Here is a 27,180-nt window from a genome sequence, read left to right as displayed (position 1 = left end):
GATAATTAACAAATATCTTTGAATCGATAGATAATTGACAAATATAAACCTCTCTTTTAAATAATAAACTATACATTTATACTGATGTTCAAATTTCAAATAATATATGTATGTTGTTTTCACAACCTTCTATATTATCTGCTGAAGAGAAATATTATTTTGTAGAATTTTATGCAAGTAGTTATTATCTTCAATACATAGATGGTGAGAGTAGTTCTATCTCTCACAATCAGCTGATATTCTGTAAATATATTTCAGTGCAGCGTCTCGGAGATGGTTAAAACATCAATCGCGAAGTGTGATCTACAATACTTTTGTTTCTTACACATTTATGAATAAATATATATTTAAATTTTTAAATAAAAGAGATAAGTGTAGAAATATTAATTCTATTGAAAAATGTTTAATACTAAATCTTTTGACGTTGTGAGTTTCAATTCAGAATTGTCTACGACGAAGTAAGTTATTTTACTATTTATGTATTATTATAAAACACTTCAATGTTTTTTTGTTTTAATTAATAATTAAAACACATCGTATATATTTTTTTTCAGATTGGAAACATCCGCAAATGTTCAAACCACAGAAATAGTTTATACTGCTGATGATACGCAAACCACAGATACAAGGAGTATTGGGGTATCCCTTATTATAATAAATGCTATATTTTATTGGAATTTAGAGTTTGATTCAATTTATTTATATTTAACAAATAAAAGGTGCTTTATAAATTGTGAATAAAAGTTGTAAATAAAATAGTGTTTCTCCACATCTTCTGTACTTAATTTTTATATTAAAAACTTCTAAACTTATTGTTTCAATACCATCTATCTTAAATAATTAATTTTATATCATAAATATTATATTGCATTTGGTGAAATTTCTTAAAACATATGCAACATTACTTTTAATATTTTTTAGATTCAAACAATAAATGAACAAAAAACAGACACACAAGTAGATTATGACAAATTGGCAGAATTTCTAAAGAGAGTTACACCAGGGGTCTTAGAAGTCCTCGACGAAGCTTATGGTAGCAATGCTTTTGACGATTATGATCCTAATGTTACGGAAGCTTCCTCTGCTAATGTAGAGATATTGAAAAAAATAAGTGCATCGAAAGAATCAGACACTCAGGTATGTTTTTTTTTTCAACAAGGTTAAATAATCTTATCGTACATGCATTTACTTAATGCCAAACATTTTATAGATTAAAGTAAGTGATCTATCATGGAGCACTGTTGGCGGTACATTAGCAGTAGGCCTCAGTCATATCTATCATGAAGCATGGTGCGATCATCTTTCAACAATACAATTGTATAATTTAACAATAGAGGATAATCTCACTGATGCCCCTACCAAAACGTTAGAGACAAATGGATGTATTGCAACATTATGTTATCACCCAACTGAACCCTCTATTCTCGCAGCTGGATTGTCTAATTGTGAGTTTCTTTAACATGAATTGAAAAACAATATCAAGTTAAAATTTTGTTATATTTAATAAATGTTCATACAATTTCTATTTTTTTCTTTCAGGGGACGTTTTGGTCTGGAATCTTAGAAATGATGATTCTATTACACCCACGCATGTGTGTACGCATAGCGACTGTGTATCTCAAGTGTATTGGAGACCGAGATCAGTGAACGATGTGACCCTATTATTAAGTTCCAGCAGAGATGGATATATACTGATTCACAAATTGACAGCTAACTTTACAACCGTCCAGTTGCATAAACGGTACTACCAGCTGTATTATCTCCCTCTCTCTTTTTTCGCGATATAATTAGATACGATCTTATTTATTTATAAATGTCTATCGTATTTTAGATTCAAGATAGTCAAAGAACGTAATCCTGTGGAAAATGCTAGGCCACGAAGCGCCGGAGGAACTCGCGAACGCGCTGCGGAAGCAGGATTGTGTATCACGAGTTTTGATTTCTCTTCAAGACATCCTAGTATATTTGTCGTTGGAACACTATGCGGTGGAATCTATAAATGTAGTTTGGACAGTGTAACTCCAATCGAAGGTTTGTACCTGTTAACAAGATGTAAAGTTTTTATTATAAATAAAATATATTCTTATCAATTTCAGGAGATGCTACGCTCATAGATCCCGTAATTGACGAATATGAAAGACTCGAAGGTAGCGTTACCTGTATCAAATGCTCACCGTTACATAATTTATTTGTCATCAGTACTACAGATAAAGAGATCCGTATATACAATCTCGACGAGGTAAATCCTCTTCTATTTCAGATATTTCAGTTTTTTTTTTAAATATTACCATAGCAATAATGACTTTGACCCTATGGAAATAAGGGGAGAACTTGATATATACATGCATTTTTAAAGAGGATTTATACGTTTCAAATTTCAATCAATAGTTTGTTGATAATTAATTGAAACATTGAGCTTAAAAAAATAAGTCGTGCCATTACATTATATATTAAATTAAAAAATTCTAGTATATATATTTTTTGCATAAAAAGTTAAAAAAAAATTAAAAGCTGAAGTCTATAATTTATACTATGAAAATATTAATCATTTGCTACAAATATTGCGTGCAACTGCAAAAGTATTCGAACGAATTATATAAATATATATATAAATTATACTTTTCTCTTACATAAATATACCATGACACTAATAAATGCAACATCCGTGTAAGAACGTGTAATTTTTTTGCAAAACGTGACTTCTTCAACCATTTACGGATGATTCATTTATTATTCAAGGTCAAAGATAAGTCTTTATATTCGTTAATAAACACGAGAACAAGAAGATAAAATTAATATATGTGATTGATAAATTTTTAAGGACAATTATATATATATATATATATATATATATATATATATATATAAATCTATTATGTATTAAAATCAATTTAAATTTTATAAATTGTGTAATTGTTTGTTACATGGACATACGTGTAGCACGTTAGTCAGCAAACTATTTCTGTGGACAATACAGTCGTGGGATTAACATGGATGGTTGGTAATCAAGACATATTTGCGGCATATGGGGCAGACGCGTATATAAAATTCTACAACGTCACGGATGCTAAACCGATGACGTGTGCAAAATTCGAAATTATTGGCAAACAAAGCATCAGCAGCTTACGCGTCAATTCTAAGAGGTACGCGCAGGCATAATTAAATTCGAATGACTCATCGTTCGCGGAAACTGCTTTCTCTTTCTAATTTTAGATACGATATTTGTATCTCGCTTATGTTTTCTTGGCATGCGTGTTTTCATTTATAAAGAGAAATATTTTAATTTTTTATTAAAAATATATGTGTCATGACTAGCTGAAATTTATAAAAATTGATAATACAATTATGCATATAAAATAAAAATAAATTAAAAGATCTAGAATAAAATTTGAATATTTTAATTGATTGCGTTGGAATATATGTTTTATTTCTATATATATTTTAAATAGGAAATTGCTAATATGAAAATAACAGAAAACAAGAACTAATGTATACATTATTTTTTATACACATATATATGTATAAAAAAAATACATATATATTGTACATAGAAATGTCTTTCCTATTTATCAAGTCAAATGCGATTGCACAATCATGTATTCATATAGTTCCAACGCAAGATTAAAAAAATATTATATATACTATAGAAATTAATATGTATTTTACTTATTTTAGAGATATTCTGGCTGTTGGAGACGTTCGGGCAAATGTTGAAATATGGAAATTTCCGCGTCACTTGTTTTGAATATAGTTTTGATCAACGCCGATTACTTGCAATATTTGCTGAATGGACTGACACTACTACATATATTCTATATTGCACGTGTGTATCTGCGTTTTTACGCAAATAAAGTATTTGAAACACTGATTTTTTCTCTTCATACGTCATAGCGTGTTTTTTATTCCTCGATGGATAAGGAACAGCAACACACGCATAATTCTTGGAAACATGTTTATCTCAGATTAGGGGCATCGCTATTTTATGATTGAAAATATCCACCAAAATCAAAGCTTATTCCTGAAACAGAGGATAAAAATTAAGAAACATATATTATGTATAATATTCACGTTATTGAAACAATAACAAAAATATATTCTGTACTTTGCAATCTTATTGAGGAATGCATATAGATTAAACTCTAATAACAAATCTATCTTCACATTTAAACTATTTTTAATTTAAATAAAATTAAGAATATTCGAATATCAAGAAAGAGCTATAATATTATACTCTATAAATTATGCGATGCTATATAAATAAATCTATTACCTCTATGTGTATTGATACGATTATACAACTGTAATCTGAAAAGAGATAATTTAATGGGAAAAATAAGGAGAAAATATACTTTATTTCAGGTACGATGAAGATTTGTCCTGAAAAGGACAGTTATATATATTGCAGATGCTTTGGTGTTCCTTGCCCTTAAAAGGACAGTTTTGCGAAGTTTGCCCTGATAAGGACAGTTTGTATGCACACTTCGTGCATATGTTTATTGCTTCAACCAAGAAATGCAGCACCGTCTGTGATGCATTTGCGGGTCCCCGAAGGGATCCTAAAAGGGTGAAAGGATTATGCGGGAGAATCTGGTTTAAAATGGAATACAAGGAGATAGGGAAACGGTGGACGACAAAAATAAAGGTGATTCTCTCGTGAAAAATATCTTGCAAATCTTGAGGACGGCCAAAAGTGTTAAAATGTTTTCTTCTGTTTTTTCTATTCTTGTAAAATAATTTTTTTTTTTTTCTTTTTTGGGAAAGGCATGATAAAGAAGGGAACAGTAAGGATTGGGAGAATAAACTGATGATAAATGAAAATTTCTTCTACTCCATCTTGGTGATTTCTTTCATCGCTTCTCACGTAAATGGAAAGATGTTGACTCCATTCTCTTCGACATGTACAAACTTCAAAGGTCTTTTATCATGTCTTCTAAAACGCGACAGCACCTTTTTACGCGAAACTCGTCAGACGAGTCCGCAACTCATCTCCTCTTCTTCTCTGCTTCTTACCCTATCTTGACCATCAAAAATCCAATCTCTGACATCTTCCTGACATCCCCTTACTTGCTTTTCTCTCCTACTCGCTCCTCTTTCTTTCTCTTTTTGTTTAACAATGATATGAATATGTGTGTCACACATGATTCACATAAACATTTCGAAATATATGAACTCCGTCCCCGTATAAGTAGATGTATAATCATGCCGCGCTGAAATATACTCTGGAAGTCATCAAATATCCTTGGGAACGGAAAGTTCTAGTAAAACTCACTACGATTATCTCGGTACTCTCGACTGTTGCATAAAGATTCCGCTTTGGATGTCTTCGCGTGATCGAGGAATCAAAACTCTATACGTTTGTTTCCCTGGTTCTCGTCGACCGGAATCGATTTACTGCATATTATTGCACGCCAATTTTCTCGACCGCTCTTTGGCTATCAATTTTTTCCGTTTCTTCTCTCCGTCAAGCTTTCTCTCTCTCGCATCTCTTCCTTGGACTCTTTCTTTCACCGCATCTATCGTCATCATTCATACGCGCAATCTCTCTCTCTCTCTCTCTCTCTCTCTCTCTCTCTCTCTCTCTCTCTCTCTCTCTCTCTCTCTCTCTCTCTCTCGCTCTTTCTCTCATTGATTTCACCTTCACATTTATAATTTTTTTTGGTGCCTTTTATATTGAAAAAGACATTTTCTGGTCCGTTTTTCTTCTTGGAAATCTTTACTCACTCGCTCCAACCATTCATTCAGACTCAAGATATCGCTCTGCTAACGAACGGAGAGCTTTTTTCATATATACTTGCTGCTCCGCTCTTTGCCCCGTGTCTTGATGTCATTCACACCCGAAAAAACTTGCATTTTCTTACTCTTCTTCCTACTTCTTTCACTTTCTTCTTCCCCGTCACTCTTCTATGTCGAATCTTTGCTACTTCTTCATTGTTTCTTCCTCGAGAAACGCACCGACATTATAAACGTGCAAATCAAAGTATGATATAAATAGTTACGCTCATAAGCAAGACTCTTCCGCTCTCTTTCTTTCTTTCTTGCCGAGCGTGTTTAGCGAATAACTTCCGGAAAGCTTCCAACTTTATTGTGCCTATATATTGTTCTTTCTTCGAATGCCACGGTCTTTGTCTTCGATTTTCATCTCCGGTCATTTCGATCTCTTTATCTCCATCGATCTTCACATATCTCTTCTTATATATATCAAGAATAAAGACAAAGAAAGTTATGGCGATTCCTGGCGCACAGCTTCTCGATGGAACGCAACAGCGAAATTAGCATCCGTCAACCTTCCGTTTTCTCTTTCTTGCCAACTCTTCATTCTCCTCGTCGGACGCGCAAACACGAGACGGTTGTTTCGCGGCGAAAACAATGGGATGCACGTCGAAAGGTGGCCATCAGCTGATTATCCACATGACCTTCTCCTCGTCTCTCTCTCGCGCAATCACGACGATGCCATCGCCACGATCTCTCGGTACCGCATCTCCTCTTCTCCCTTCGAACCGTCCCGAGCAGATAAAAGGTTTTGTTTCTCGGCTATGTTATTCGTTCTGAAGATAATTGGCTGGAATACTTCTGTTGAAGATAATTTTTTTTGTTGAAAACCACGATTCTTACAGCTCCCGATATATTGTCCTCGCGAATGCGTATCGCGGAAGTGAAGTCTCTTGCAAGAATTGTGTCCGGTACGGATTGTCGGGGATGCAAACCTCGGATTATCGGATCGTCATTGTGGATGGACAGATGTCGATCGATAGATCGTTTTTGCGCGTAACGATGAGAGACCCTTCTCTTCTTTCCCTCGCCACCTTTCTTTCCTCCGTCTTCTTTCTTCCTCTTCTTTTCTATCTTCTCTGCGATCAGTCGCATTGATATTTGAATCTTGAATCAACCGGGATCGCCAATGGAAACCACACTTGCACAGCTTCCGGAAGTCTTTCTTTCTTCTCGCGTAGCAAAATAATTATCTCTCTCTTTGTCTGTTTTCAGACGAGAGTATCCACCCTCTCTCATGCGCATTTTTTTTTTAATTCGCTTATTTACATCTGTTTAAATGTGTATCATTGTCTATATCACTATCCTCTCAATCATCGTCGATCGATGATCCCTCCTCATGTGTAAACCGCTTAATCTTTAATCACGATATAATACATGATGTCTATTACGCTCCGGTCGGACCTTAAAAGTATTTAGCTTTTTGTTTTTTCTTTTACATTGCTACATAGTAGATTACGACTCTATGTCTTATGTACTCTAGAAACCTCGAGGGTTAATTGCATCTCGTCGTGTCCATGACAGAAATTGTCAGAGAAACACGGAGGGGGGAAAATCATCGTCGTTACCATTGTCTCTCAACGTTGTTATCATCATCACAGAGATCGCGACTCGGTATTCTTAATAACTATTATTAACTTCCTCTAATAGATTCGCAGTTCTTTATCACTTTCTCTCTCGCTTCCTTTCTCTTTCACACTCTCTCTCTCGCTCGCTCGCTCTCTCTCTATAGACAACGGATACCGTTATCTCCTCGCAATCTCATATAGACATACATCTTGTATCGACAAAAAAAATGTCATTATTCATGTTTCTCTTACAACACTTTTACATCGATCTGCGCGACCGTATTGTCTATAATCCTAACGTCATTCGTACGTTACTATTCTCTAAGATTACACACGCTTGAATTGTTCGATCACGATCGGTTTTTATATTTTTGCAAATACAAAATGTATGCACTATACTACATATATATATACACGAGTAGTTTCTTTCAAAAGCGTTTGGTATCCCTAAGAATAATACGTGTCATGTCAATTTGCTCCCGCGTCTCATTTATATTCATAGTTTCTCGAAATCGCGCTCATATCTACTTTTTTCAAAAGAAACAACTCGCGTAATATTTATCGAAGCATCACACATTCTCTCTCTTTCTCTATCTCTCGCGCGATAATATGTATCTCTATCATTGTTCCATTAAAGCAGACCAGAGTTTCGAGAAATAATTCAGTACAGCGATGCTCAAGTATAAAGTGTAAACTTACGAACGAACGTAGAAGAAAAGATAGAAATAAAATTGCGTGCTTGAACGAGGGAGGAATATGTACACACACGTACAGAGAATTATATTCTCCTTATCTCATAAAATTCAACAAAACTTTTGATAGCGTCATTGATTTTACTTTAAAAGTATGTACTCATTAAATACATCGTATTCCGAATTTTCTCGTCTTTGTAAGATTAATACCGAATATGTGTGCGAATCCAGTGCTTACATTTAAATATAAAAATATAAATATTTTATTTATATATATAATTTATTTATTATATATTATACATATATAAATCTTTAAAATAAACTCTGAAGTAACTTAAATAAAAAGAAATTTTAAAAATATTTATATTATATATAATATGTCTTGTTCTCGCACATGTTTGATAAAATAAATCAACAATACAATAACTCTTTAAAAAAACTTGATGACAGTATATCTAAAGAATCGTTTAGCGAGTAAAAACAAATATTATTAAGAAAATGAAAAATAGGACAAAGAATATAATCTTTGCCTATATGTTTATAATATTCATGACGGTGCGATATCCTCTTAAAAAATAAGACGTCATAGATCATAGATGATTATAATCGTCAAATCTTTATCAGGACATTATCAGAATTTTTTAAGAATTCGAGATAACTCTTCTTTTCATTAATAATTTGCGACGCCATCAATAATCGAGCGGCGAAATCTCTTTATCAATCAAGAGTCAGAGTCTTTACACACAGATATATTCCTCCCCCCTCTTCTGACGCGCCGAGAAATTAAGAGAAAAAATAGAACCTTACGCTTATTTATCGAATGGGAAAGTTTGCTTTCACACGCGCGCCAAAGAGGATACATGTTTCGCACATGTTGCCGTTTGAAAATGACGATCAAACGTCTTACAATATAAATTTACGCGCGCGCGAAAACAATTTTTTAACCTAAAATGACACATTTTTTCCTGGCAATTCTTCTCCGAATAATTTTTCCAATTACTGCGCCACGTATTGATGCAGATTCATTGCGTTACCAGCTTGTACAAAGCCGATTATTTATCAAGAGATGAATAAAGGCTAATATGGACCGACTGATAGATGTGATGACGTGTAAAAGTACATTTAATGTTTACTTGATAGTACACTTTTAACAGTACTCGTGTCCGCGTATTATCCTTTATTTCTCTCTTTCATTAAACTATTGGGATGTCGATCTTATTTTAAAAAAAAATTCGACGATGGGTCGACAAGAAAAATGTGTCCTTGAGAAGGAAGCTCTTTTGCTCACGCACATACGTACATATATACTCTCTTTTTCGTTCTTTCTTCTCGATTTTGGCACACATTCACTCTATCATATATTCGCTCGCATGCACACTCACACACATGTACACATTCATCGTCTGGAAATACGCTAAACTATATTTATATATATATTGTATATATATCAAGGTACATGGTCTCTCGATTTGCTCAAATAGTCAATGCATTTTCTCGCCGTGAACCGGCGAACAATCTCTTTTCTTCGTTGTCGGCGACACGATCGCCGCGATACGAGAGACAGGGAGGACATTTTCGTGCATTTTCCGCATTTTTAGAGAATTAGCAATCCCCCATCTCATGCGAGACGCTTGCGAGGGTGTCGCATCCTCTCTTCTTTTGCGTATAAGTTATCCGGACGTATCTCGTATCGTCGCGTCGCGCGGCCGCGTAAAACGGCGGCAGAAGGAAGGATAAAAAATATTGTCGTCGACGAGTCGATCCTTCCTCCAGAAGGATATATGCGCGCGAAAAAACGCTTTGCAAAGCGGCGAAGAAACTTCTCCCTCCCGCCGTCGTCGTCGACAAACGTCACGTCCGACCATACACTTGTGTAAAACGAACTACCTAGCGCCTCGAAGTGTCTTTTATAATTAAATCAAACGTTCACCGGGGGGTTGTACGTACATTTTTTAGGGCGCGCGTAAGCACGCGAATGCGGCTTCGCACCGGAAACGCATCGCACGTCATTTACGAAGGTGTACATTAATGCAACTGTGCAGATGAGGACGATACACATTTCTAATGTATGATCCGTTCTCGTCTTCTCGACGCAGCCTGTCAGGCTTTTTGCCCGACGAATTAAAAAGAGAATCGAGTACATTAGAAATGTTGATCGACGATCAATGATTCGTACTATCAAGTTTTATCCGTTCTCTTCCGCATATGATGTATGCGATGCTCTTCCGGAGTGTAAATATGCAAATATATGCCGCGTCACACGCGCGCTTACGCGATCCCGATAAATCATATTTTGACGAGATGAAAAGCTCGTGAAACGATTGAGATCGAAATTCGTGCCTCCAAAAATTTACAATACTTGAAGCTTAAAATTTCATTAAAAAGTTTAAATCGGATAAGACGGCATAAAGAGGCACGAACAAAATTTAACGACGAACGCAAATTCGTGCGGAGAGAAGAAAATAATCGAAGGAATGTATTGTATCTCTCGTCGAGGAGTAAATTAATTAATAATTAATTGATATCGCGGAAAAAAAGAATTATACGCTGTTTTTGTCGCGGTTCTAAAACTGATTCCGAATATAACGTTGTAACATTGGATCATGAAGTGCTTCGGTACAATAATTATACTCTCTCGCTCTCTTTCTTTTCCTCTCTCCTTTCTCTCCTTCGTTTCGCTCTCTGTAAACTTAATCCTAAATTTAAGGCTTATGTAATTAATCGACATAGTGTTTCGTGTGGCTGTGTGTTTTGTGTCCCTGTTATGATCAGTGCTCGGTATGATAAGACGAGAGCGTATGCGAGTTTGGACACTAAAAAGTTTCAAATTTTTTTCTCGCAGAACGCTTTCCCTGGAATTTTCCTCTCTGTCGATCGGACGAAGAGCGGAAAATTCGAGGCGCAATCGTGAGAAAAAGCTCGGCAATCTGTTCGAACACGTTGGCTTTTCTTTTCTCGATGAGCTTCAATATCTTCGCTTTCACGTATTCAAGTAGCCCGCGTTGCTTTCTACAACGGAGATTCGCAGTTTGAATTTTTTTTCGCTTATTTTTGCATACTAAAAACTTTCGATAATATAACAAAAGATTCGTTATGTTAATCGACAAAAATGTTGCTGTTCAAATAATCCATTTCATCTTTCATAAAAATATTCTTTCAATTTTTTGTCAACAATGCGAAATAAAAAACAAAATAAAAAAAAGGATGTACCGCTGCGTTTTATGAAAAAATGAAAACTTATATCAATTGTTCGTCCTCGTGTCTATACAATATTTTCCTTAAAAGGCGTACCATATACTCCAGTAAATACAAATAAAAGATGCATTAAAAAAAACTAATACTCTTTCTTAAACGAAAACGTTATTAATTGCTAAAAAGCTATGCGCATTCAATCTCCTAATCCATTCACAAACGTTCATCGAGAACTAGTCCATTTATGTCACACTGTGTGTTTGTTCAAGAAAGAAACAAGTTTCTTAGAAAGTTCACGAAGCGACCTAAACTAAAATTTAAAAAATCATTAATCAAAGGATTCTTCGTGAAAGTTCCCAAGCGATTTTCTTTATATTGTGTACTTTTCTAAGAAGTATTTGTAAGAAAGTTTAGGAAAATCTGTAAAAAGCACCGTAAAATTTTAATAGCATTTCTTTCTTCTCTTCCCTTTTTTGTTACTATAGTTACTACTACCACTACTATTAGTATTATACTACGATCGAGAAAGAACGAACGAAAGTTTCTTTGAAATATCATCTACTTTTTTTAATTACATACCGAATACGAGCATGAAGCAAAATTAAACTAACGAAAATAGACACATTGATAATTTAGAAATACAAAAATGACGAGGACGGGATATATATAATATATACAAGCAATCGAAATTTTCTATTCTCAGCAAGTGAAAGTCTTAAATCTGTTGAAGACTAATGAAGATTAATTATGTATTTTGTGTTCACCAAAAAATACATAGCTACTGAGGATCTAGAAAGTGAAACGCTTAAATGCATCTCGAGTCTAAATTATTTTCGACGGAATTCGATCTGATTTTGTAAATAAAAACGATGCTTATATATAATTTTTTCATTGTACATTGCTACGAAAAAAATTGCAAATTTGTCGAGAAATTTATACCATTTCAGCGACACGACAGCTTTCTCTTAAAAATCCGTTTTGTGAAAGTATAGTATATTATAATATCAATCACTAGAGAAATGTTGAAGTTATCGAAAGCATCAATAGAATAATATCCCGATGTACGTTTAGCCTTACTCGATTACCAACGAGCATAAAACTTATTCGAGGTCGCCTTGAAGACGATCCTCCCTTATCCTTTTTTCTCGACCCTCGAAAATCTCTCGCACTTAAGCCCAAGCCTATATATATATTGCGATTTTGTACATTACAATATCACAATTGTATGGTTGACCGATAAATGGGTCGTCCCGCGTCTGCACATTTTCTCTCAAACGAAGAAAGAAAAAAAAAAAAAAAATCATTTTGCTCGGACTTTCAGTATAGGTTTTTTTCCCGCCAAACTCTCTTTAAAAAGAGAGATATTATACACGACGATTATACCTCGATAGTTCTTTTCTTCTCCCAGAAACGAAGCAAGTCTAATCAAGTGTTACACTAGATAGAAGATAGATACACGTCAAAACGCTCGAATCTCCTATATCTCCTATGCTTTCTTAAAACCAGGAATCGCCGCGGCGGTGATTCATTTGAATCGCTCATTTAAAAATCGCTTTTCGTCGATCCACGTTCTTCGGGACGACCCAACCGCACGTCGGCACGTTGCAATTATATAAACTACGATTACCAGCTATATTTGTGTGTGTATGTCTTATTATAGTCACGACAATTTAATCGCGTTTTAAAGCCGCGAGCTATAGATAACGCTCGGATCATTGTGCCTCTTCTTTTTCTTCTTTTTTTTTGTTCTTTTCTCTCGATCGCGCCCACTTTCGAGCGCGTCCGTATATTGATATTACTATCGAACTGTCAAAAATTTACGTTTAATTAATATTAAAGCGTGAAGAATACGGAGATGTTATGCTCTCTCTTATGAGGAGAGAGCGAGAGGAAGAGACAAAGAGAGGAGATGCTTCTCCCCTCTCTCTCTCTCTCTCTCTCTCTCTCTCTCTCTCTCTCTCTCTCTCTCTCTCTCTCTCTCTCTCTCTCTCTCTCTCTCTTCCTCCTGTTCGCTCATCTATTTATCATTGTTTTTATCCAACTATTAACATCATTATTCTCATATATCATCTTATCGTACTTAAATATTACTTAATGTTTTCTCTAAATTGGTGCACATGTGTATATACATGCATACACGCACACATACATCACACACACATACCACATACACACACGTATTATATTAGTGTTATTAATTAAAAGTTAATAGTATCTATTGAGTCATCATCACAGCTAATTTCTTATCGACTCTCCTCATTAAACGATTGATTTCTCTACTATTCTGGTGGCTTTCTCCTTTCTCTTACCGACTCCATCTACCTCGTTTGTTTATCGCGTATTTTTTTTTCCGGTTGTACGTTTGCGCCGTAAAATCGATAGGGAAAAAAATCGAGCCTGACGCCAAAAAACCACACAGATCTCTAAAAATCCCGATTACATGTGCGCGTGCTTTCCTCAGGATGTTCAACTTGTTCGACTTCTCGCGTTCTTGATAAGAAATAAGACGAAAATTCATTATCGGTATCGATAATATCGCGACTGGACGATTCGCGCGTGCATATGTACATCAATTTTACAGAGGAAAATTTATACAATCGAAATTACAATTTGTAGCTTATACAGCTGATATTTACACAATTATTATTTCGAGATCGTGATGAGACTGATTGGCATGCGCGTCTTTATAATAATAAATACATATGTTTTCATTTTTAATTTGTCCTCATTTCCTCTTTCTCCCTCCTTTCACCGGACGGCAGTGTTTAATTCGTTTCTCTTTCTCTCTCTCTCTCGCTTAATGAATCTATCGCGAATTCTGAGACCTCGACAATTCACAGACTCTAAAACATATTGATTCCAAGACTTTACGGCCATTGAATAGCGCGATGTGTTTCCAGACGTAGTTTCGCCTTTCTTGACATTTACAGAAACGATCGGGCTAAATCGATTCGCCGACTTTTGTTGATGATCACTATTGTTCGCGAGAAATATATAAATTCACGAAAAGCAATAATTAGCATAAAAAAAGAATAAATATCTTTAAAAAAACTGTACGATTTTTATCGATATTAGTCGTTTTATATGTGACCGAACTATATATTAATATATATACTTATATATTCACAAAATATGCAACTTGTTTCGTTGAAAAAACAAAACAAATTTAAGATGTTAATCAGTATTATTCCGTATTGTTATAAGATTCGCGGAAATAACAAAAATATATATAATGCAAAACGATTGCGTTTTCATTAATGCTATTCTTTTAGTTCCTCGTAATCTGCCACGTAATTAAAATTTCGGCGTGGTGATTTCATTTTCTTCGAATGATTTTATAAACATGTATTTGAATTCATTATCGCCGTTGACGATAAACAAATTAAACTCTGAACGTGAAAGTGCGTATCAATCGTATAAAAATAATCTCTGGACTGGCAATTTCGCGTAATTCTTCGCGCACATAAATCGTCCGTACAGGCAAAAGGAAACAAGTTCCAAACTTTCTCTTCGTATCCTGGGATATCGATTTTCTCTCTCGAGTCGTTGCGCACGGCGCTAAACACCGAAAAATAAAAAAAGAAAAAAAACAAAAGTCTCGCGCACATTCGAGTTTGTATTCGACAAGTCGTTGTCTCTATATCCGTATATAGAAATATATACTTCCTTTCAATAATCTCCGACGTCATAAATGAAATCGATCGTTAGCTCAACGCATGATTGTGTTAACTGCTATAGATACCGTCGTGTTCTGAAGATTACGTCTTACAAAACTATAAATACGGAGCGAGTAATCGAAATTGTATATTTTGATATCATTTCTCTATCAATCTTGTATCATCCTCGCTTGTGAGTTTATTTTTTCGTATCTCACATTCACAACTGTTCCACGAACTCATCCCACTTAAGATTAATAATCGCTTATCGAAGAAAGAATTGACGTAAGCAGAAAAATAAATGTACTGTTGCAAGAAAACTATTGCAAGTTATCAGAAAACTTAAAAAAAGAAAAAAAATAACATATTAGTTAAAATACTACGTCAAATAATTGTATTCAGTCTGTGGCTTGAAATAATTTTGCTATAAAGAAAAAAAAAAGGAAAAAAAAGAATAAATACGAATTTTTTTTTAAAAACTTAAATCAAATCGATCGTATTCTCCACGCTGTTTGTATCGTTAAGGCCTTATCTTACTACTATCATTGTTATTATTTACCCTTAATATTATTGTTATCGTTACTGTGTATTATAGATTAAGTCCATTTACTTGTCCAATATAGATAGAAATGATGCGAGTTTGATATGATTTGCGCCCGTAAAGTATTATGAACAACGAAAAACTTTAGTGCATCGCCCTACTTCCTACACCTGTTAGCATAATAGAACTTTCCGTAAATTCGCACAAAGAAGAGTCTTTAAGGACGGGTTGAGTCAACGTCGGTTATCGTTAAACGCGCGTTGTTCCTGCTTTTTTATCTACTTATGAATTTTCATCCCATTGATAAGGACACAATATTAATTCCTTAGTTAACCCCGTATTGTTATCAGGACCTGTTCTACAGCTATGATTACGACTTGAAAAAAAGACAATCAGACGTTAACCAAGGCTACCAGATAATGTTCTCTTTCCCCTTAAAAAACTCTCGTCCTTCGTGTTTAAATAAAGCATCGAAATGCGTATTTGAATTTTTCAAAAACAATAGAATCATCACGACAATTACACATTAAGAGCATAGATTAAATCTATTATAAATCGATTATAAATAAGAAAAATATTTCGTTTTTATAATGATCAAATTTGACAATATTCCTTCTCATCTCGACAATACTGCTTTATCTCGATTTCTCTGTTTTCGCTCTCATATCATTCTCTCTTGCCATTATAAAAATAAATCTTAAATTTATGTGCAATTTATTAGTAATTTTATTGAAAAACGTGCCGAGAATCGAGCACGAAAAATGTGATCAAAATTTGGATTTAATGCAATGTCGTAATGATTATATTAATATGTCCGAAGCATTCATACAATCATAGCATTCACTCGTAATCATTCGTGTGTAAATCTTCATCTATCAGTCATATTTCCCCTATTATTCCGATCCTTTCTGTCTATTATGTCATTTACAGTCATCTATAACTCCCATCTCCTAACTTGCATTATGAAACTCAAAACTTACATAGTTATACTTATTTCATGTGTAGAATAATGTAGCAGAAAGTAAAAATATCCCCAACAAAAAAAAAAAAAGAAAAAAAGGAAAAAAAAAAGGGTTACTTGAAATTATCTCCCATACGAAACTATATTCTACAATCTGTAATACCAAAATGATAAAGAAAAACTGTTAATAAAGAAGTATACTGATAACGATCATTAGTCGGGCGGCTGTTAAACGAATAGTTATTTGTCCAGCATCTCCGCGACGTCTCCGATGTTGCTGGCTTAAGACGATTGGAGGTTTGACAAGATAAAAACGCGCGCGGAAACACCGGGTACTTTGAGAGCGATGCGAAACGCGGGCCTTGAAAAATATTTCTCGCAGAGTTATCAAACACGTCTTTTCTTGTTTTTCCTTTTTTTTTTTCAACGCGTCGATATTGAAGCACATCTCGTATGACAGAATCGCGAAGCGCAACTTTGCTCGTCCGCGCTTATCGTATCGTCAGACTGAGGCTGTACTTTCTCTCTTTCTGTGTGTTCGGATGTTGTATAGATAATATATGTATGTACGTACATAGGGCTCTCCTTATGTTCCTTTTGAAAGTTTAGCGGTATACGATAATCTAAAATACAGTATTACTTACATTTTGTTTCACAGCGTATGATGGCGCGTGATGAGAGTTCCAAAGAACGCAATACATATACATATATAATGTATGTATCTCTTGCGCGCGCGCGCGCGCACACACATGATCGATCGCGACATCGGGACGCACCGATACACCGCGTTGTAATCTCGCCGTGTGCATAGTCTACGGTTAAAGTCTGTATGCTGGATGTGTAGCTTAGCGTAAAGAATGGATTATGGTATCCACTCGCGCGATAAAATCGAAAACCCGTGTGTATACGGCCTACACACGGTGTCACCATCATCATTCATCGTTATCATCGTTATTATTATATTATTATATTAATTATTACTCTCGCTATATCCTCTCTTGGCCGATGATGACTTTATCGACGATGATTCCCTATCGTACCTGATTCTCTAGGAGCTGCTAACGGCCGCCTCCTCCTTTCTCGAACGGCGCTGGTGGACCCGTTGTTAGTCTTTGGGTATCAGGCCTGGACGTTTAGCACTATATGCAGTTGGCTCGCGTATTCGCTCGCGCTAGTCGATCGGCGACAGTCGTCCATCAGTCTAGTCACCGTGCTCGTCCAACGACTCGGCGGTTTGGGCACGCTTGCCGGCGATGGCGTTTCCGAGAACTTGGCGCCCGCGTAGAAGCTGTTGTTGGTCGGGCTGCTGCTTGGACTGCGCTGCTCACAGCGTTGCTGCTGCTCCTGCTGTTGCTGATGATGATGTTGCGGCGAGTTCCTCGGACTTTTCGACGACGAGCTATACGAGCTATACGGGCTGCAGCTCTGCCGGCCGTCTTTGGTGTTCCTGGCGACGTGGCGGCCGTTCTTGTAGAGGAACGGCGACGATTTACTGTTTGAACGATGATGCTGATGGTGATGATGATTGTGCTGGGACTGATACCCAACCTTCGGCGAGGCCTGTCGGTCCACCTTGGCGTTGTCTAACTTGGGCGCGGAATTCGTCATGGCTCGGATGTTTGTCTTTCTCTCTCCCCGTCTTCGTAGCCTCGTCACTCACCCTCCTCACGAGACCGACCAAACCGTCGGCCTGCAACAGGAAGCGCTTTGTCGAAATACACAAAAATCTTGCATTTTTTTTAATTTCTTGATTTTTTTTTACGGCGATATCTTTGCTGTATTCATAATGATATATACTAAAGTGCTACTTTTTCCTTATTCGGAAAAAGGAAATGCTGCTTTCTTTGTTCGAAAAGAGAACATTATACTAAATATTATACAAGTATATACCTAGTACATATACATATAATTGCAGCAAAGATTGTACTGTAAAGAGTACTATGGTGAATTCTAAATTTAATGTTAAATATTTTACTGTGGAATTATGTAAATACAAACTGAAAATAACAAGAGTAAAAAAAAGTGCTAAGATTATATATAATATAGAGAGCAGATTTTATATTCATTTACTGAAATTTACTATTTATTTTTATTAAAACTTGATCATTAAATTTATTTATTAAATTGCACAAAAACGTTTTAATTAAAATTAAGATTTCGTGAATGTCATGCTGATTCATATTTTAAACAATCCGATTGTGTATGTGACATAAAAAAAATAATCCATCATGTTGTGAATTTCATTCATCCCGATATTATGACGAGTCCTTCTGTAGGAGGGCATATTTGCAGCGTAGAAATATTTATATACTGACGACTTGCTGTTGTTTACATAATAATGATAAACGCGAAATGTGCTGCAACGATCCTCCGAGCTTGCATTTTTCTCCACATAAACATTATTGACCGTTGCATTTTATCGTGACAAAAAATAAACACTCTTATCGATATGTTTAAGACGCGAAGGTACAATATAAAATTTATAACTCTATTGTTATATATCGTAATAAGACGATTATTCAAAGTTGCTATATGCGCAATAATTATTTATTATTTCGTATTTCTCTAATATTTATATTCGTCTTTAAAAAAGAATATTCAACATTTTTTTCAAAGCATCGCGATACGTTTAACACGAATCTCCTTCTTAACGATACGTATGTATGATAGATAAGATTTAAAATAAGAGCAAAATTAATTTTATATTCATTAATTTCATCAAGTATTATTATGGAATAGAATTGCAGCAAACACACATTAAATTGGCAAGCATCCAAGAAACAATCTTGAATCATGGTAGAAATAAAAATAATAAAAATGAAATAGTAAAAATAAAATACTAAAAATAATAGATATAAAAATAAAATAACAAAAATAAAATAAAAAGCAAGAGAGATAACGTGCCTAAGGATTTGAATAAACTATTTGATTACGTTTATGTGAATATCTATTCGGACTTGTGTTTTATTTTCCATAAATCTCAATATTTTGTGAAATTTTTACATAAATAGTTGACACAAAAAAATCATTCGATCACCGATTTTATTCTCGATTTATTCGCTCATTGAGAATTAAGGAGATTAAATCACAATCTTATCAATGCCCGAAACGATATTTACAAGAGACAATATAATAGCTACAAGTCGAAATTTTACATTCATTGAGATTTATAGGAAAAACAACACAAATACGAACAGATATTCGCATTAATAAAACATTGTTTACGTTATTGAGGCAGAGTCCTTACATACGCATTCATATACATTCCTCGCTTCTATCTTATTTCTACGCTTTATTGTGACCCGGCCCCTTTCCCCTTTCCAAAGCCGTTTCCTGGATCGCACAACGAAACGAAAAACGAACGCACAATAATCTCTTGAACGATCCGTTATTGTCCGTCCTTTGTCCGGACCCAGCTTTTGTGTTTCAAATCAAATATCTCGAACATTCGCCAAAGTTCTGAATAATTCTTCAACCTAGATACTACATATTGAACAAACGACTAGGAAAAAATGTTTAAGCTACATTTTTCACAATTCAACACATTTCAAACCAATCAAATATTTTTAATACGCCTGATGCCAATTAAATTCGAGAAAAAAGTTTAAAAAAAAAAAAAATATTTGAATACGATCGAGAGTATAATAATGAGTTTTTTTTACCGGTAATTAACGCGGGTCTGCCTCTCGGAGACGATTCCCCGCGTTTCTCGGCGTCCTCCGTGCTCGGCAACAACTTTTCCAACTGCGCAATAATCACAGTATCCAGGGTAGAGCAATGGTGGGGACGAGGACAACGACGACGACGACGATGATGACGATGCGTAGGAATAATATGCGGCGGAGTATCCCGAAAACCTGTTGGCGCGATGCTACCTCGCTTCGAGCTCCTCTTCTCTCGCGGTCCTCCCAGTGCGCGTTCCTCGCAGATTCGACCACATCCGGTGACCGTTCGCCACCTTAGCGTCTCCTTCCTCCTGCCTCCTTCCCTTCGTCGCTCTCGCGCGGCCTCCTATCCTCCTATCCTCGCGGAGAGAATTCCTTTTCTTCCCTTCTCGCTGACGCGACACGAAAAACACACAACAACGACTTCTCTCTAGCCCAAGATGGCGGACACGAGTTGTTTGGCTTCGCTCTGGCGCTGCCAGATCCCCAGCCAATATGCAATATGTCGATCTAGCACCCGAGCTCTCCGCGAAACTCGGAGATCGAACTCTCGCCGTAATAATAAGCGGAGTGTCCTGGTTTTTACAGAAGAGATGAACACACACACACACGCGCGCGCGCGTGCTTGCTTGCTTTTACGTCTCGGGCTCTCCGTATGTTCACTCGTGTGCCCTGGTTTTTTTTCCTCTCTTCGTCGATCTCTCGTTATCCGCTTCTCTCTAAAATCGTACACACAAATAACTCACTGCAACTGAGGAAAAAGCAAACTCTCGTGCTCTCGTTTATATATCTACATCCTCCTACAACACGTCTCCTCTAACACTACCTCTCGCCTTCTGCTGCCTCAACTTTTATAGATCTCGTTTGCTCGTAACGGAAAGACGAGAATCCCTTCTCCGCTATCGGCTGGTCGATCTGCGCATGTCACTCCCCACCGATCAACTTCGTTCTCTCCCTGTCTGACAAAGAAAATATGTATGTGTATGTGTTTTTGTTTACGTAAATTTAGATAAAGAAGAAGCACACTTACAGCGAGATCAACAATGTTTTATTTTTTTGACATTACCAACACATCCGTACGCAGTGAATTCTTTATAGTATCGCTAAACACTCGATGTTTATAATGATCGATGAAAGATATGCGCAGATAAATTCACGTCGCATATTCATGTAGAAATAAAGGTGCGTTCAGAAATCCTACTCGTAGGGTAAAGTAGCTTTAAGGCTCCTGGCTCCTTTCCGACCATGTCGAAATCGTGAAGTCAGAGGCGAGAAAACACACGCTAAAATTTCTTAGATGCCATTTCAAAATAAAAAAATATTTCGATGAAACAGCACTTCAGATGGCTCACTCTTAAAAAACCCCGAAAACTATCCTTTCCCCTTTATAATCAATCAACAGCTGTAAAATGTAATATTATGAAGCCCAGTCCGTCTGGTCTTTGCACATGCGCAGTCATTCCGCATGTCAAAGTCTGATATCTCGATCATTTTACAGATGTTGATTGATTATAAAGGGAAAAGGATAGTTTTCAGGAGTTTTTAAGAGTGTGCTAAAGCCATCTGAAGTGCTGTTTAATCGAAATATCTTTTCATTAAAAAATGGCATCTAAGAATTTTCAGCGTGTGCTTTCTCGCCTCTGACGTCACAATTCACAATCCAATATGGCCGCGGTGAGCCCAGGAGCCTTAATCAACCAATCAGAATTAAAGGAGCAAAGACGAGTCGGATTTTCGAACGCACTCTGCATAATATTTTTCTTTCCACTGTATATTTACAAAATGAGATAGATATACGAAATGAAAATATTATTGTGCGCAGATTAGATTGGAATAGACCCGTAGTTTACTACGATAGGATTTATCCATCCCTCTATATGTAGAATCCTAGAACGAGCCTTCTCCGTATTAATTTGATAAAAAAAATTAGAGTCAGAAAGAGACTTCATTTTCTCTCGGTTGTATCTCTATCTCTTTTTAAATTATATCATCTGACTTGGACTTTTGTGAGGACTTTTTATTTTTGACGCTGCGCCAATGGATGTATATATTTCTACCAGTTTATGGCTTGATGGATGGATCATTTTGTCATCCTATTGCCAGTAATTTATAAGAAGAAGAAGAAGAAATTATATCATCCGAACTGAAATATTTCTCATGAGATATTTAGCGGTAAAAGCGGTGCGCAACTTGCAGGAAATGTTTTGATTTTGAATAATTTTGATGTATACCTTTTTTACGAATTGGGTCGTTTCCCCATCCTCGAAGTCTCCCTCCTCCAGTGCGTGTTGTAGAGCTCAATGGTCCGTCCGTCTCCGTCGTCCGTCCACCGTGCGTGAAATGTCAAAATGGCGTCTTCTCAGGACGCTTGGTATCTCTCGTTGCTCGGTCTGGCCGAGAATTTTCGCACGTCAAGCCCGCCCAACGTCAAGTCTTGCATCCAGTGTCTGCAGGCGGTTTTCCACTTCAAGCCACCGCCGCGGGTTGAGGCGCGAACTCACCTTCAGCTCGGCAACATCCTGCTCACGCACACGAAAAACATCGATTTGGCGCGATCTCACTTAGATCAAGCGGTTAGTCGTTATTTCGTTTACACGTACCTCGAGGTCGACGTTAAATCCCCGCATCTTTCCCGTCCCGTTACTCTCTCGCGAATTCAGAGCGATTCCTCGCACATTCGTCTCCCATTCGTTCTAACCTCTCCTCGCCGTGTCGACAACATAACAAGTATGGGATGTATGTATAATCAGCAGCTTAATTAGAGCTGCCATCTCGAGTAATAACTAATGATTCTTCGTTTATTCTCTCTAGTGGCGACTGAGTCAGAACATAAATACGTTCGACGACGTCAAGTTCGAAGCGGCCAGTGTGGTTGCAGAATTGTACGAGCAGCAGCAACAGCCAAACCTGAGCAAGCCGATACTGAGGAAGGCGATAGAATTATCTCAGCACAATGTCTACTGGCATTGCAGACTTATCTTTCAACTCGCGGTAAATTCAATAAAGATTATTTTACTTTTTCTGAAAATATAGTAGAATTAGTGTTTCTGAAAAATGCTAATTTATGTTTTATAGCAAATTCATGCCTCGGAGAAGGACTTTGTCGCAGCGAGCAGTCTGCTCGCAGTGGGTGTGGATTATTCTCACATAAGCAACGCTAGTTACACCAGAGTTCTCTTTCTTCTATCTCGGTGTATGCTTCTTTTGATAGACAAAAAATTCACAGAGGTTCATCCTCTTTTAAATTCGGCGGGACATCATGTAGAAAATTGGCAAGGTAGTCCGCATCAAAAGGAATATCTGAAAGTGTACTTTTTAGTTCTCCAAGTGTGTCACTACCTCATGGCAGGCCAGGTAAGAATATACTTATAAACATTACGATTTATATAGTAAATATACTATGCAATATTAATTTATAAAGATATATTTGATTTTTTTAAATTAGGTGAAAAGCGTGAAACCTTGTTTAAAACAATTGCAACAGAGTATACAAACTATAATGTCTCCTAGTTGGCCGACTGACGACGTAGTCACAGGTTCCAATATAGGAGATATGTTTATATGGATGCCAAAAGATCATCTATATGTCTTGGTCTATTTAGTAACTGTCATGCATTCTATGCAAGCCGGATATATGGATAAAGCACAGAAATATACCGATAAAGCCCTTACTCAAATTGAAAAACTGAAAAGTAAATATACAATATACATCTTTTATTCTCTTGTATCAATTTAAAGCTTGGTTAATTAATTAAAAATTTTTATCATCTTACAGTTGTCGATAATAAGCCTATCTTGTCCGTGTTTCAATTAATGCTTTTGGAACATATAGTTATGTGTCGGCTTGTAATGGGAAATAAAAGCGTGGCTCTCGCAGAAATTTCTCAAGCTTGTCAGCTTTGCAGGCGACAGCCTAGATTACTTCAAGGCCATAGACCGCAATTACACGCATTACTAGGTTTATACGCAATGTCTATGAATTGTATGGAAGATGCAGAGACTCAATTTACTGCTGCACTCAGAGTAAGAAAAACTGTGTTATTATCTATCTTTAATGTTACAGATTGTAACGACTTAAGTTCTTATTTAAATCTAAATATTTCTTATATTTTTTTATTTTTACTGTTTTAGTTGTCGCGAATTTGACATAGAAATTTAAATTAGGTTGATAAAATATCTATATCGTTATTTAATAACATTGTAAAAAAAATCGTTTTACCTTCATTTTAGACATCACAGGAGAGGGAACTCTGGACATTCGCAAATTTGAACTTGGCGATAGTATATCTGAGAACGAAAAGGGACGCCGAATTAGGAGCATTATTAGAAAGGATAAATCCAGAATCTCTACCATCACATTCTCACTCCTTGAGGGCAGCTGCATATTATGTACAGGGACTCCAAGCCTTCTTTGGCGCTAGATATAATGAAGCAAAGTAAGATTTTTTTCTAAAAATTTATTGTTATGTCTCTTATAAGTAATATATATATATATTTCAAAAAATTATATATATATATATATATTTAATTTCTTGAAAAGTAGAGAAGATAAAACAATCTAGTTTTAGCAATACGTAAAATAATTCATGCCTCAATATATAAATACGATTTTTAGACGATATCTTAGAGAAACATTAAAAATGGCAAATTCGGAAGACTTGAATAGACTCACTTCGTGTAGTCTTGTGCTTTTGGGACATATATTTCTTTCGTTGGGAAATAGTAGAGAATCAATGAATATGGTCACACCTGCGATGCAATTAGCTTCTAAAATACCTGATGTACATGTACAATTGTGGGCTACTGCTATTCTTAAAGGTACATATTTATAAGTTGTGTACAATATAATTCGATTAGTTACTTACACGCATAATTGATATTACAGACTTGTATAGAATTTGCGGTGATCCTACTCGTGAAAGCGAAGCGTATCAAATGCACTGTACATTTTCTCAAACCCTTTTGAAGGACCATTTTCAGAGTACTCAAATGAGTGAGCATTCTCTTATTCAATGGACAGATGGTCCAGTGCCTGCGCCATCAACCAATCCACCTCCATCTACGTCGCAAGCAATTCTCTAATAACATAAAAAGATATTTAAGTGTGTCTATTTACTTAAACTGTCCAGATTATCTGAAGCGGTATATATTTGTATTACTTATTTATTGGATTGTAAAATGTAAAATTTGTTTCAGCATCATTCAAATAAGAGAATAATTATAATTGGTAATGTTTCAGAAAATCGGATTTAATTGTGAGTGATGAAAAAATGAAAGGATTATTGGATATTTGATATAATATCCATTTTTTTAAATATGATTTTTGCAAGAACATGTGGCAACTAGTTATAGCTGCAGAGCTTGTGTGATAACGTTTACATACAATAATATTTGAGTCATCAAAATTACATGGGAGGGACTGATAATTTAGATTGATATGTTTTGTTTACTCCAAGTTTGTATAATTTAAATTTATTTTTACATTTATAATTTTTGTTTTGTATGGAATTATACTCTATAAGAAGGATACAAGTGACGATTTTTAACATATGATGCGTTTTTAAAACTATATAACGTTCTACCGCACAATGTGTTTAAGTAAGATTTGTACTGCACATAGAAAGTATAGATCACACAAAAATATAGAATAAAAAATTTTATTTTTGTTTAAAAGTTTTATCAATTTCATATTTCAGATTCTAATATGGTCTTGCAAAATTTTCTCTAAACATTGTCAATCCACTATGGTTAGTACGTTAAAACTGTAGCAAATAAAAATGAATATATTAAGTTTTTAAACCCCCCGAAGGAATATATATACATATTGGATGTATTATTTTTTAAATTTATAATTATATTATTGTAAAAATAACAAAATCTTAGTGGAAGAAACACAATCAACTTTTAAATTGTCATGAGTAAAGAAGATGGGGAACAAGTATCAAAATTTAGATTAATTTTGTATATATTGAATTATAATTATGTATAGGGATACGCATATATAACATAAACATAAGACGGATAAAACTGAATTAATTTTCAGATTTGATAAATTATCTGAATGAATTATTAAAATGATTTTACTGATATATTCTGATCAAACTTTCTTTTTATAATGACCAAAGTAAATGTTAATAATTTGGCTGTGGACATAACGGAATAACAGCACGTTCATTAAATGGTATGATAGAGGATGATAGGTACAAAAATTTGCAAATTGATAAGCAATTTTTTTACCTATTATACACCTAAGATGTTTCAGTATATGTATTGTATGAATATATAATAAAAATGTAATTATTATTAGTATTAATTACAGTAAATAAAAAAGGGGCCTTAGAAAAAACGTAGTAACTTAAACGGCAAAGAATTTGTCTGTAAAATTCTTTGCTTTGTTTAAATTACTCTGAACATATTTTGTATATATTTTTAAAAGTAAAAAGTACACATGCAAACAATGGAAAAAAGAATGTAATAAAACAGGTTTATTAAATATCTCATTGTTATCACAACATAAAGACAGTATAAATCATGTTTTGTAATTTGTTTCTTTATACGTTAAGCACTATATTAATAATGTATAAGTGCTACTATTCAAATCATTATATAATTAAAGAGTCCCTGATGTTATACATTGCTTTCTTTTGAAAAAAATAAAAAATATAAACTGATAAATAGAGATCTTTTTTGACAAAAAATAAAGAGATAAAATTTTACACATTATTGCATACAAGTTTAATTATATGTACAGTTGTATCTTCTTTCTTTATTATATAATGTTGAAAAAACTCAAAAATATATATTAAAATTATCAGGTTTAATTACTCATTATTTTGGCTACACAAATTATATGCAATAAAACAAATATATTTGGTTTTACATTAATTACATTTACAAGAATATTAGGCATATTTTTAAAAATTTGCTGATATATTCTATAAAATTGTAACTTTATAAAATCTCAGATAAAACAAAAAAGAACCTTTTTGAAAATATCACATTTTCCTAAATTTTATAGTTTCTCTTATATTTAGCAAAGTGTGATATATTTGATTTATTATATTAGGTATATCCCTTTTTTATTTACATGTCCCCCAAAGTAAGAATTAGTGTAATAAGAAATATTTTTATTAAAA

At 35.0% G+C, this 27,180-nt stretch overlaps 3 protein-coding genes across 5 annotated transcripts; 2 read left to right on the top strand and 1 right to left on the bottom strand.

Moving 5' to 3' along the window:
- The first annotated feature begins 243 nt into the window (after nucleotides 1-243).
- Nucleotides 244-5,616, top strand: LOC145939918 (cytoplasmic dynein 2 intermediate chain 2). Of its 2 annotated transcripts, XR_014425918.1 has the most exons (10): nucleotides 244-458; nucleotides 555-639; nucleotides 922-1,137; nucleotides 1,211-1,445; nucleotides 1,540-1,741; nucleotides 1,832-2,031; nucleotides 2,097-2,239; nucleotides 2,941-3,143; nucleotides 3,676-3,823; nucleotides 4,360-5,616. XR_014425918.1 is itself a non-coding variant. In XM_083044559.1 (9 exons), exons 1-9 carry the CDS (start codon nucleotides 400-402, stop codon nucleotides 3,743-3,745), a joined length of 1,413 nt encoding a protein of 470 aa, XP_082900685.1. In that variant the 5' UTR covers nucleotides 244-399; the 3' UTR covers nucleotides 3,746-3,881. The 2 variants fall into 2 exon arrangements, 1 of the variants encoding a protein (XP_082900685.1); XM_083044559.1 differs by lacking the exon at nucleotides 4,360-5,616 and having other exon boundaries at nucleotides 3,676-3,881.
- LOC145939924 (uncharacterized) lies at nucleotides 5,543-22,376 on the bottom strand. The gene is made up of 3 exons (XM_083044567.1): nucleotides 22,276-22,376; nucleotides 20,042-21,003; nucleotides 5,543-18,069 (listed from the first exon to the last, which is right to left on the bottom strand). The coding sequence occupies exon 3, from the start codon at nucleotides 17,985-17,987 to the stop codon at nucleotides 17,499-17,501; it is 489 nt and encodes a 162-aa protein (XP_082900693.1). The 5' UTR covers nucleotides 17,988-18,069; nucleotides 20,042-21,003; nucleotides 22,276-22,376; the 3' UTR covers nucleotides 5,543-17,498.
- On the top strand, nucleotides 22,166-26,542 carry Mau2 (Mau2 sister chromatid cohesion factor). 2 transcript variants are annotated; one of them, XR_014425917.1, is made up of 9 exons: nucleotides 22,166-22,617; nucleotides 22,856-23,035; nucleotides 23,120-23,398; nucleotides 23,490-23,736; nucleotides 23,820-24,067; nucleotides 24,275-24,480; nucleotides 24,660-24,862; nucleotides 24,930-25,186; nucleotides 25,284-26,541. XR_014425917.1 is itself a non-coding variant. In XM_083044558.1 (8 exons), exons 1-8 carry the CDS (start codon nucleotides 22,393-22,395, stop codon nucleotides 25,124-25,126), a joined length of 1,785 nt encoding a protein of 594 aa, XP_082900684.1. In that variant the 5' UTR covers nucleotides 22,166-22,392; the 3' UTR covers nucleotides 25,127-26,542. The 2 variants fall into 2 exon arrangements, 1 of the variants encoding a protein (XP_082900684.1); XM_083044558.1 differs by having other exon boundaries at nucleotides 24,930-26,542.
- The last annotated feature ends 638 nt before the right edge of the window (nucleotides 26,543-27,180 follow it).

The sequence above is a fragment of the Prenolepis imparis genome, unplaced genomic scaffold (assembly GCF_030444845.1).
Source record: "Prenolepis imparis isolate NDT839.2.m4 unplaced genomic scaffold, iyPreImpa1.0 SCAF_8, whole genome shotgun sequence".
In the NCBI taxonomy this organism is placed as follows: domain Eukaryota; kingdom Metazoa; phylum Arthropoda; class Insecta; order Hymenoptera; family Formicidae; genus Prenolepis; species Prenolepis imparis.
Note: the sequence above shows the minus strand (reverse complement) of the source record. Positions and strands in the feature narration are given on the sequence as shown.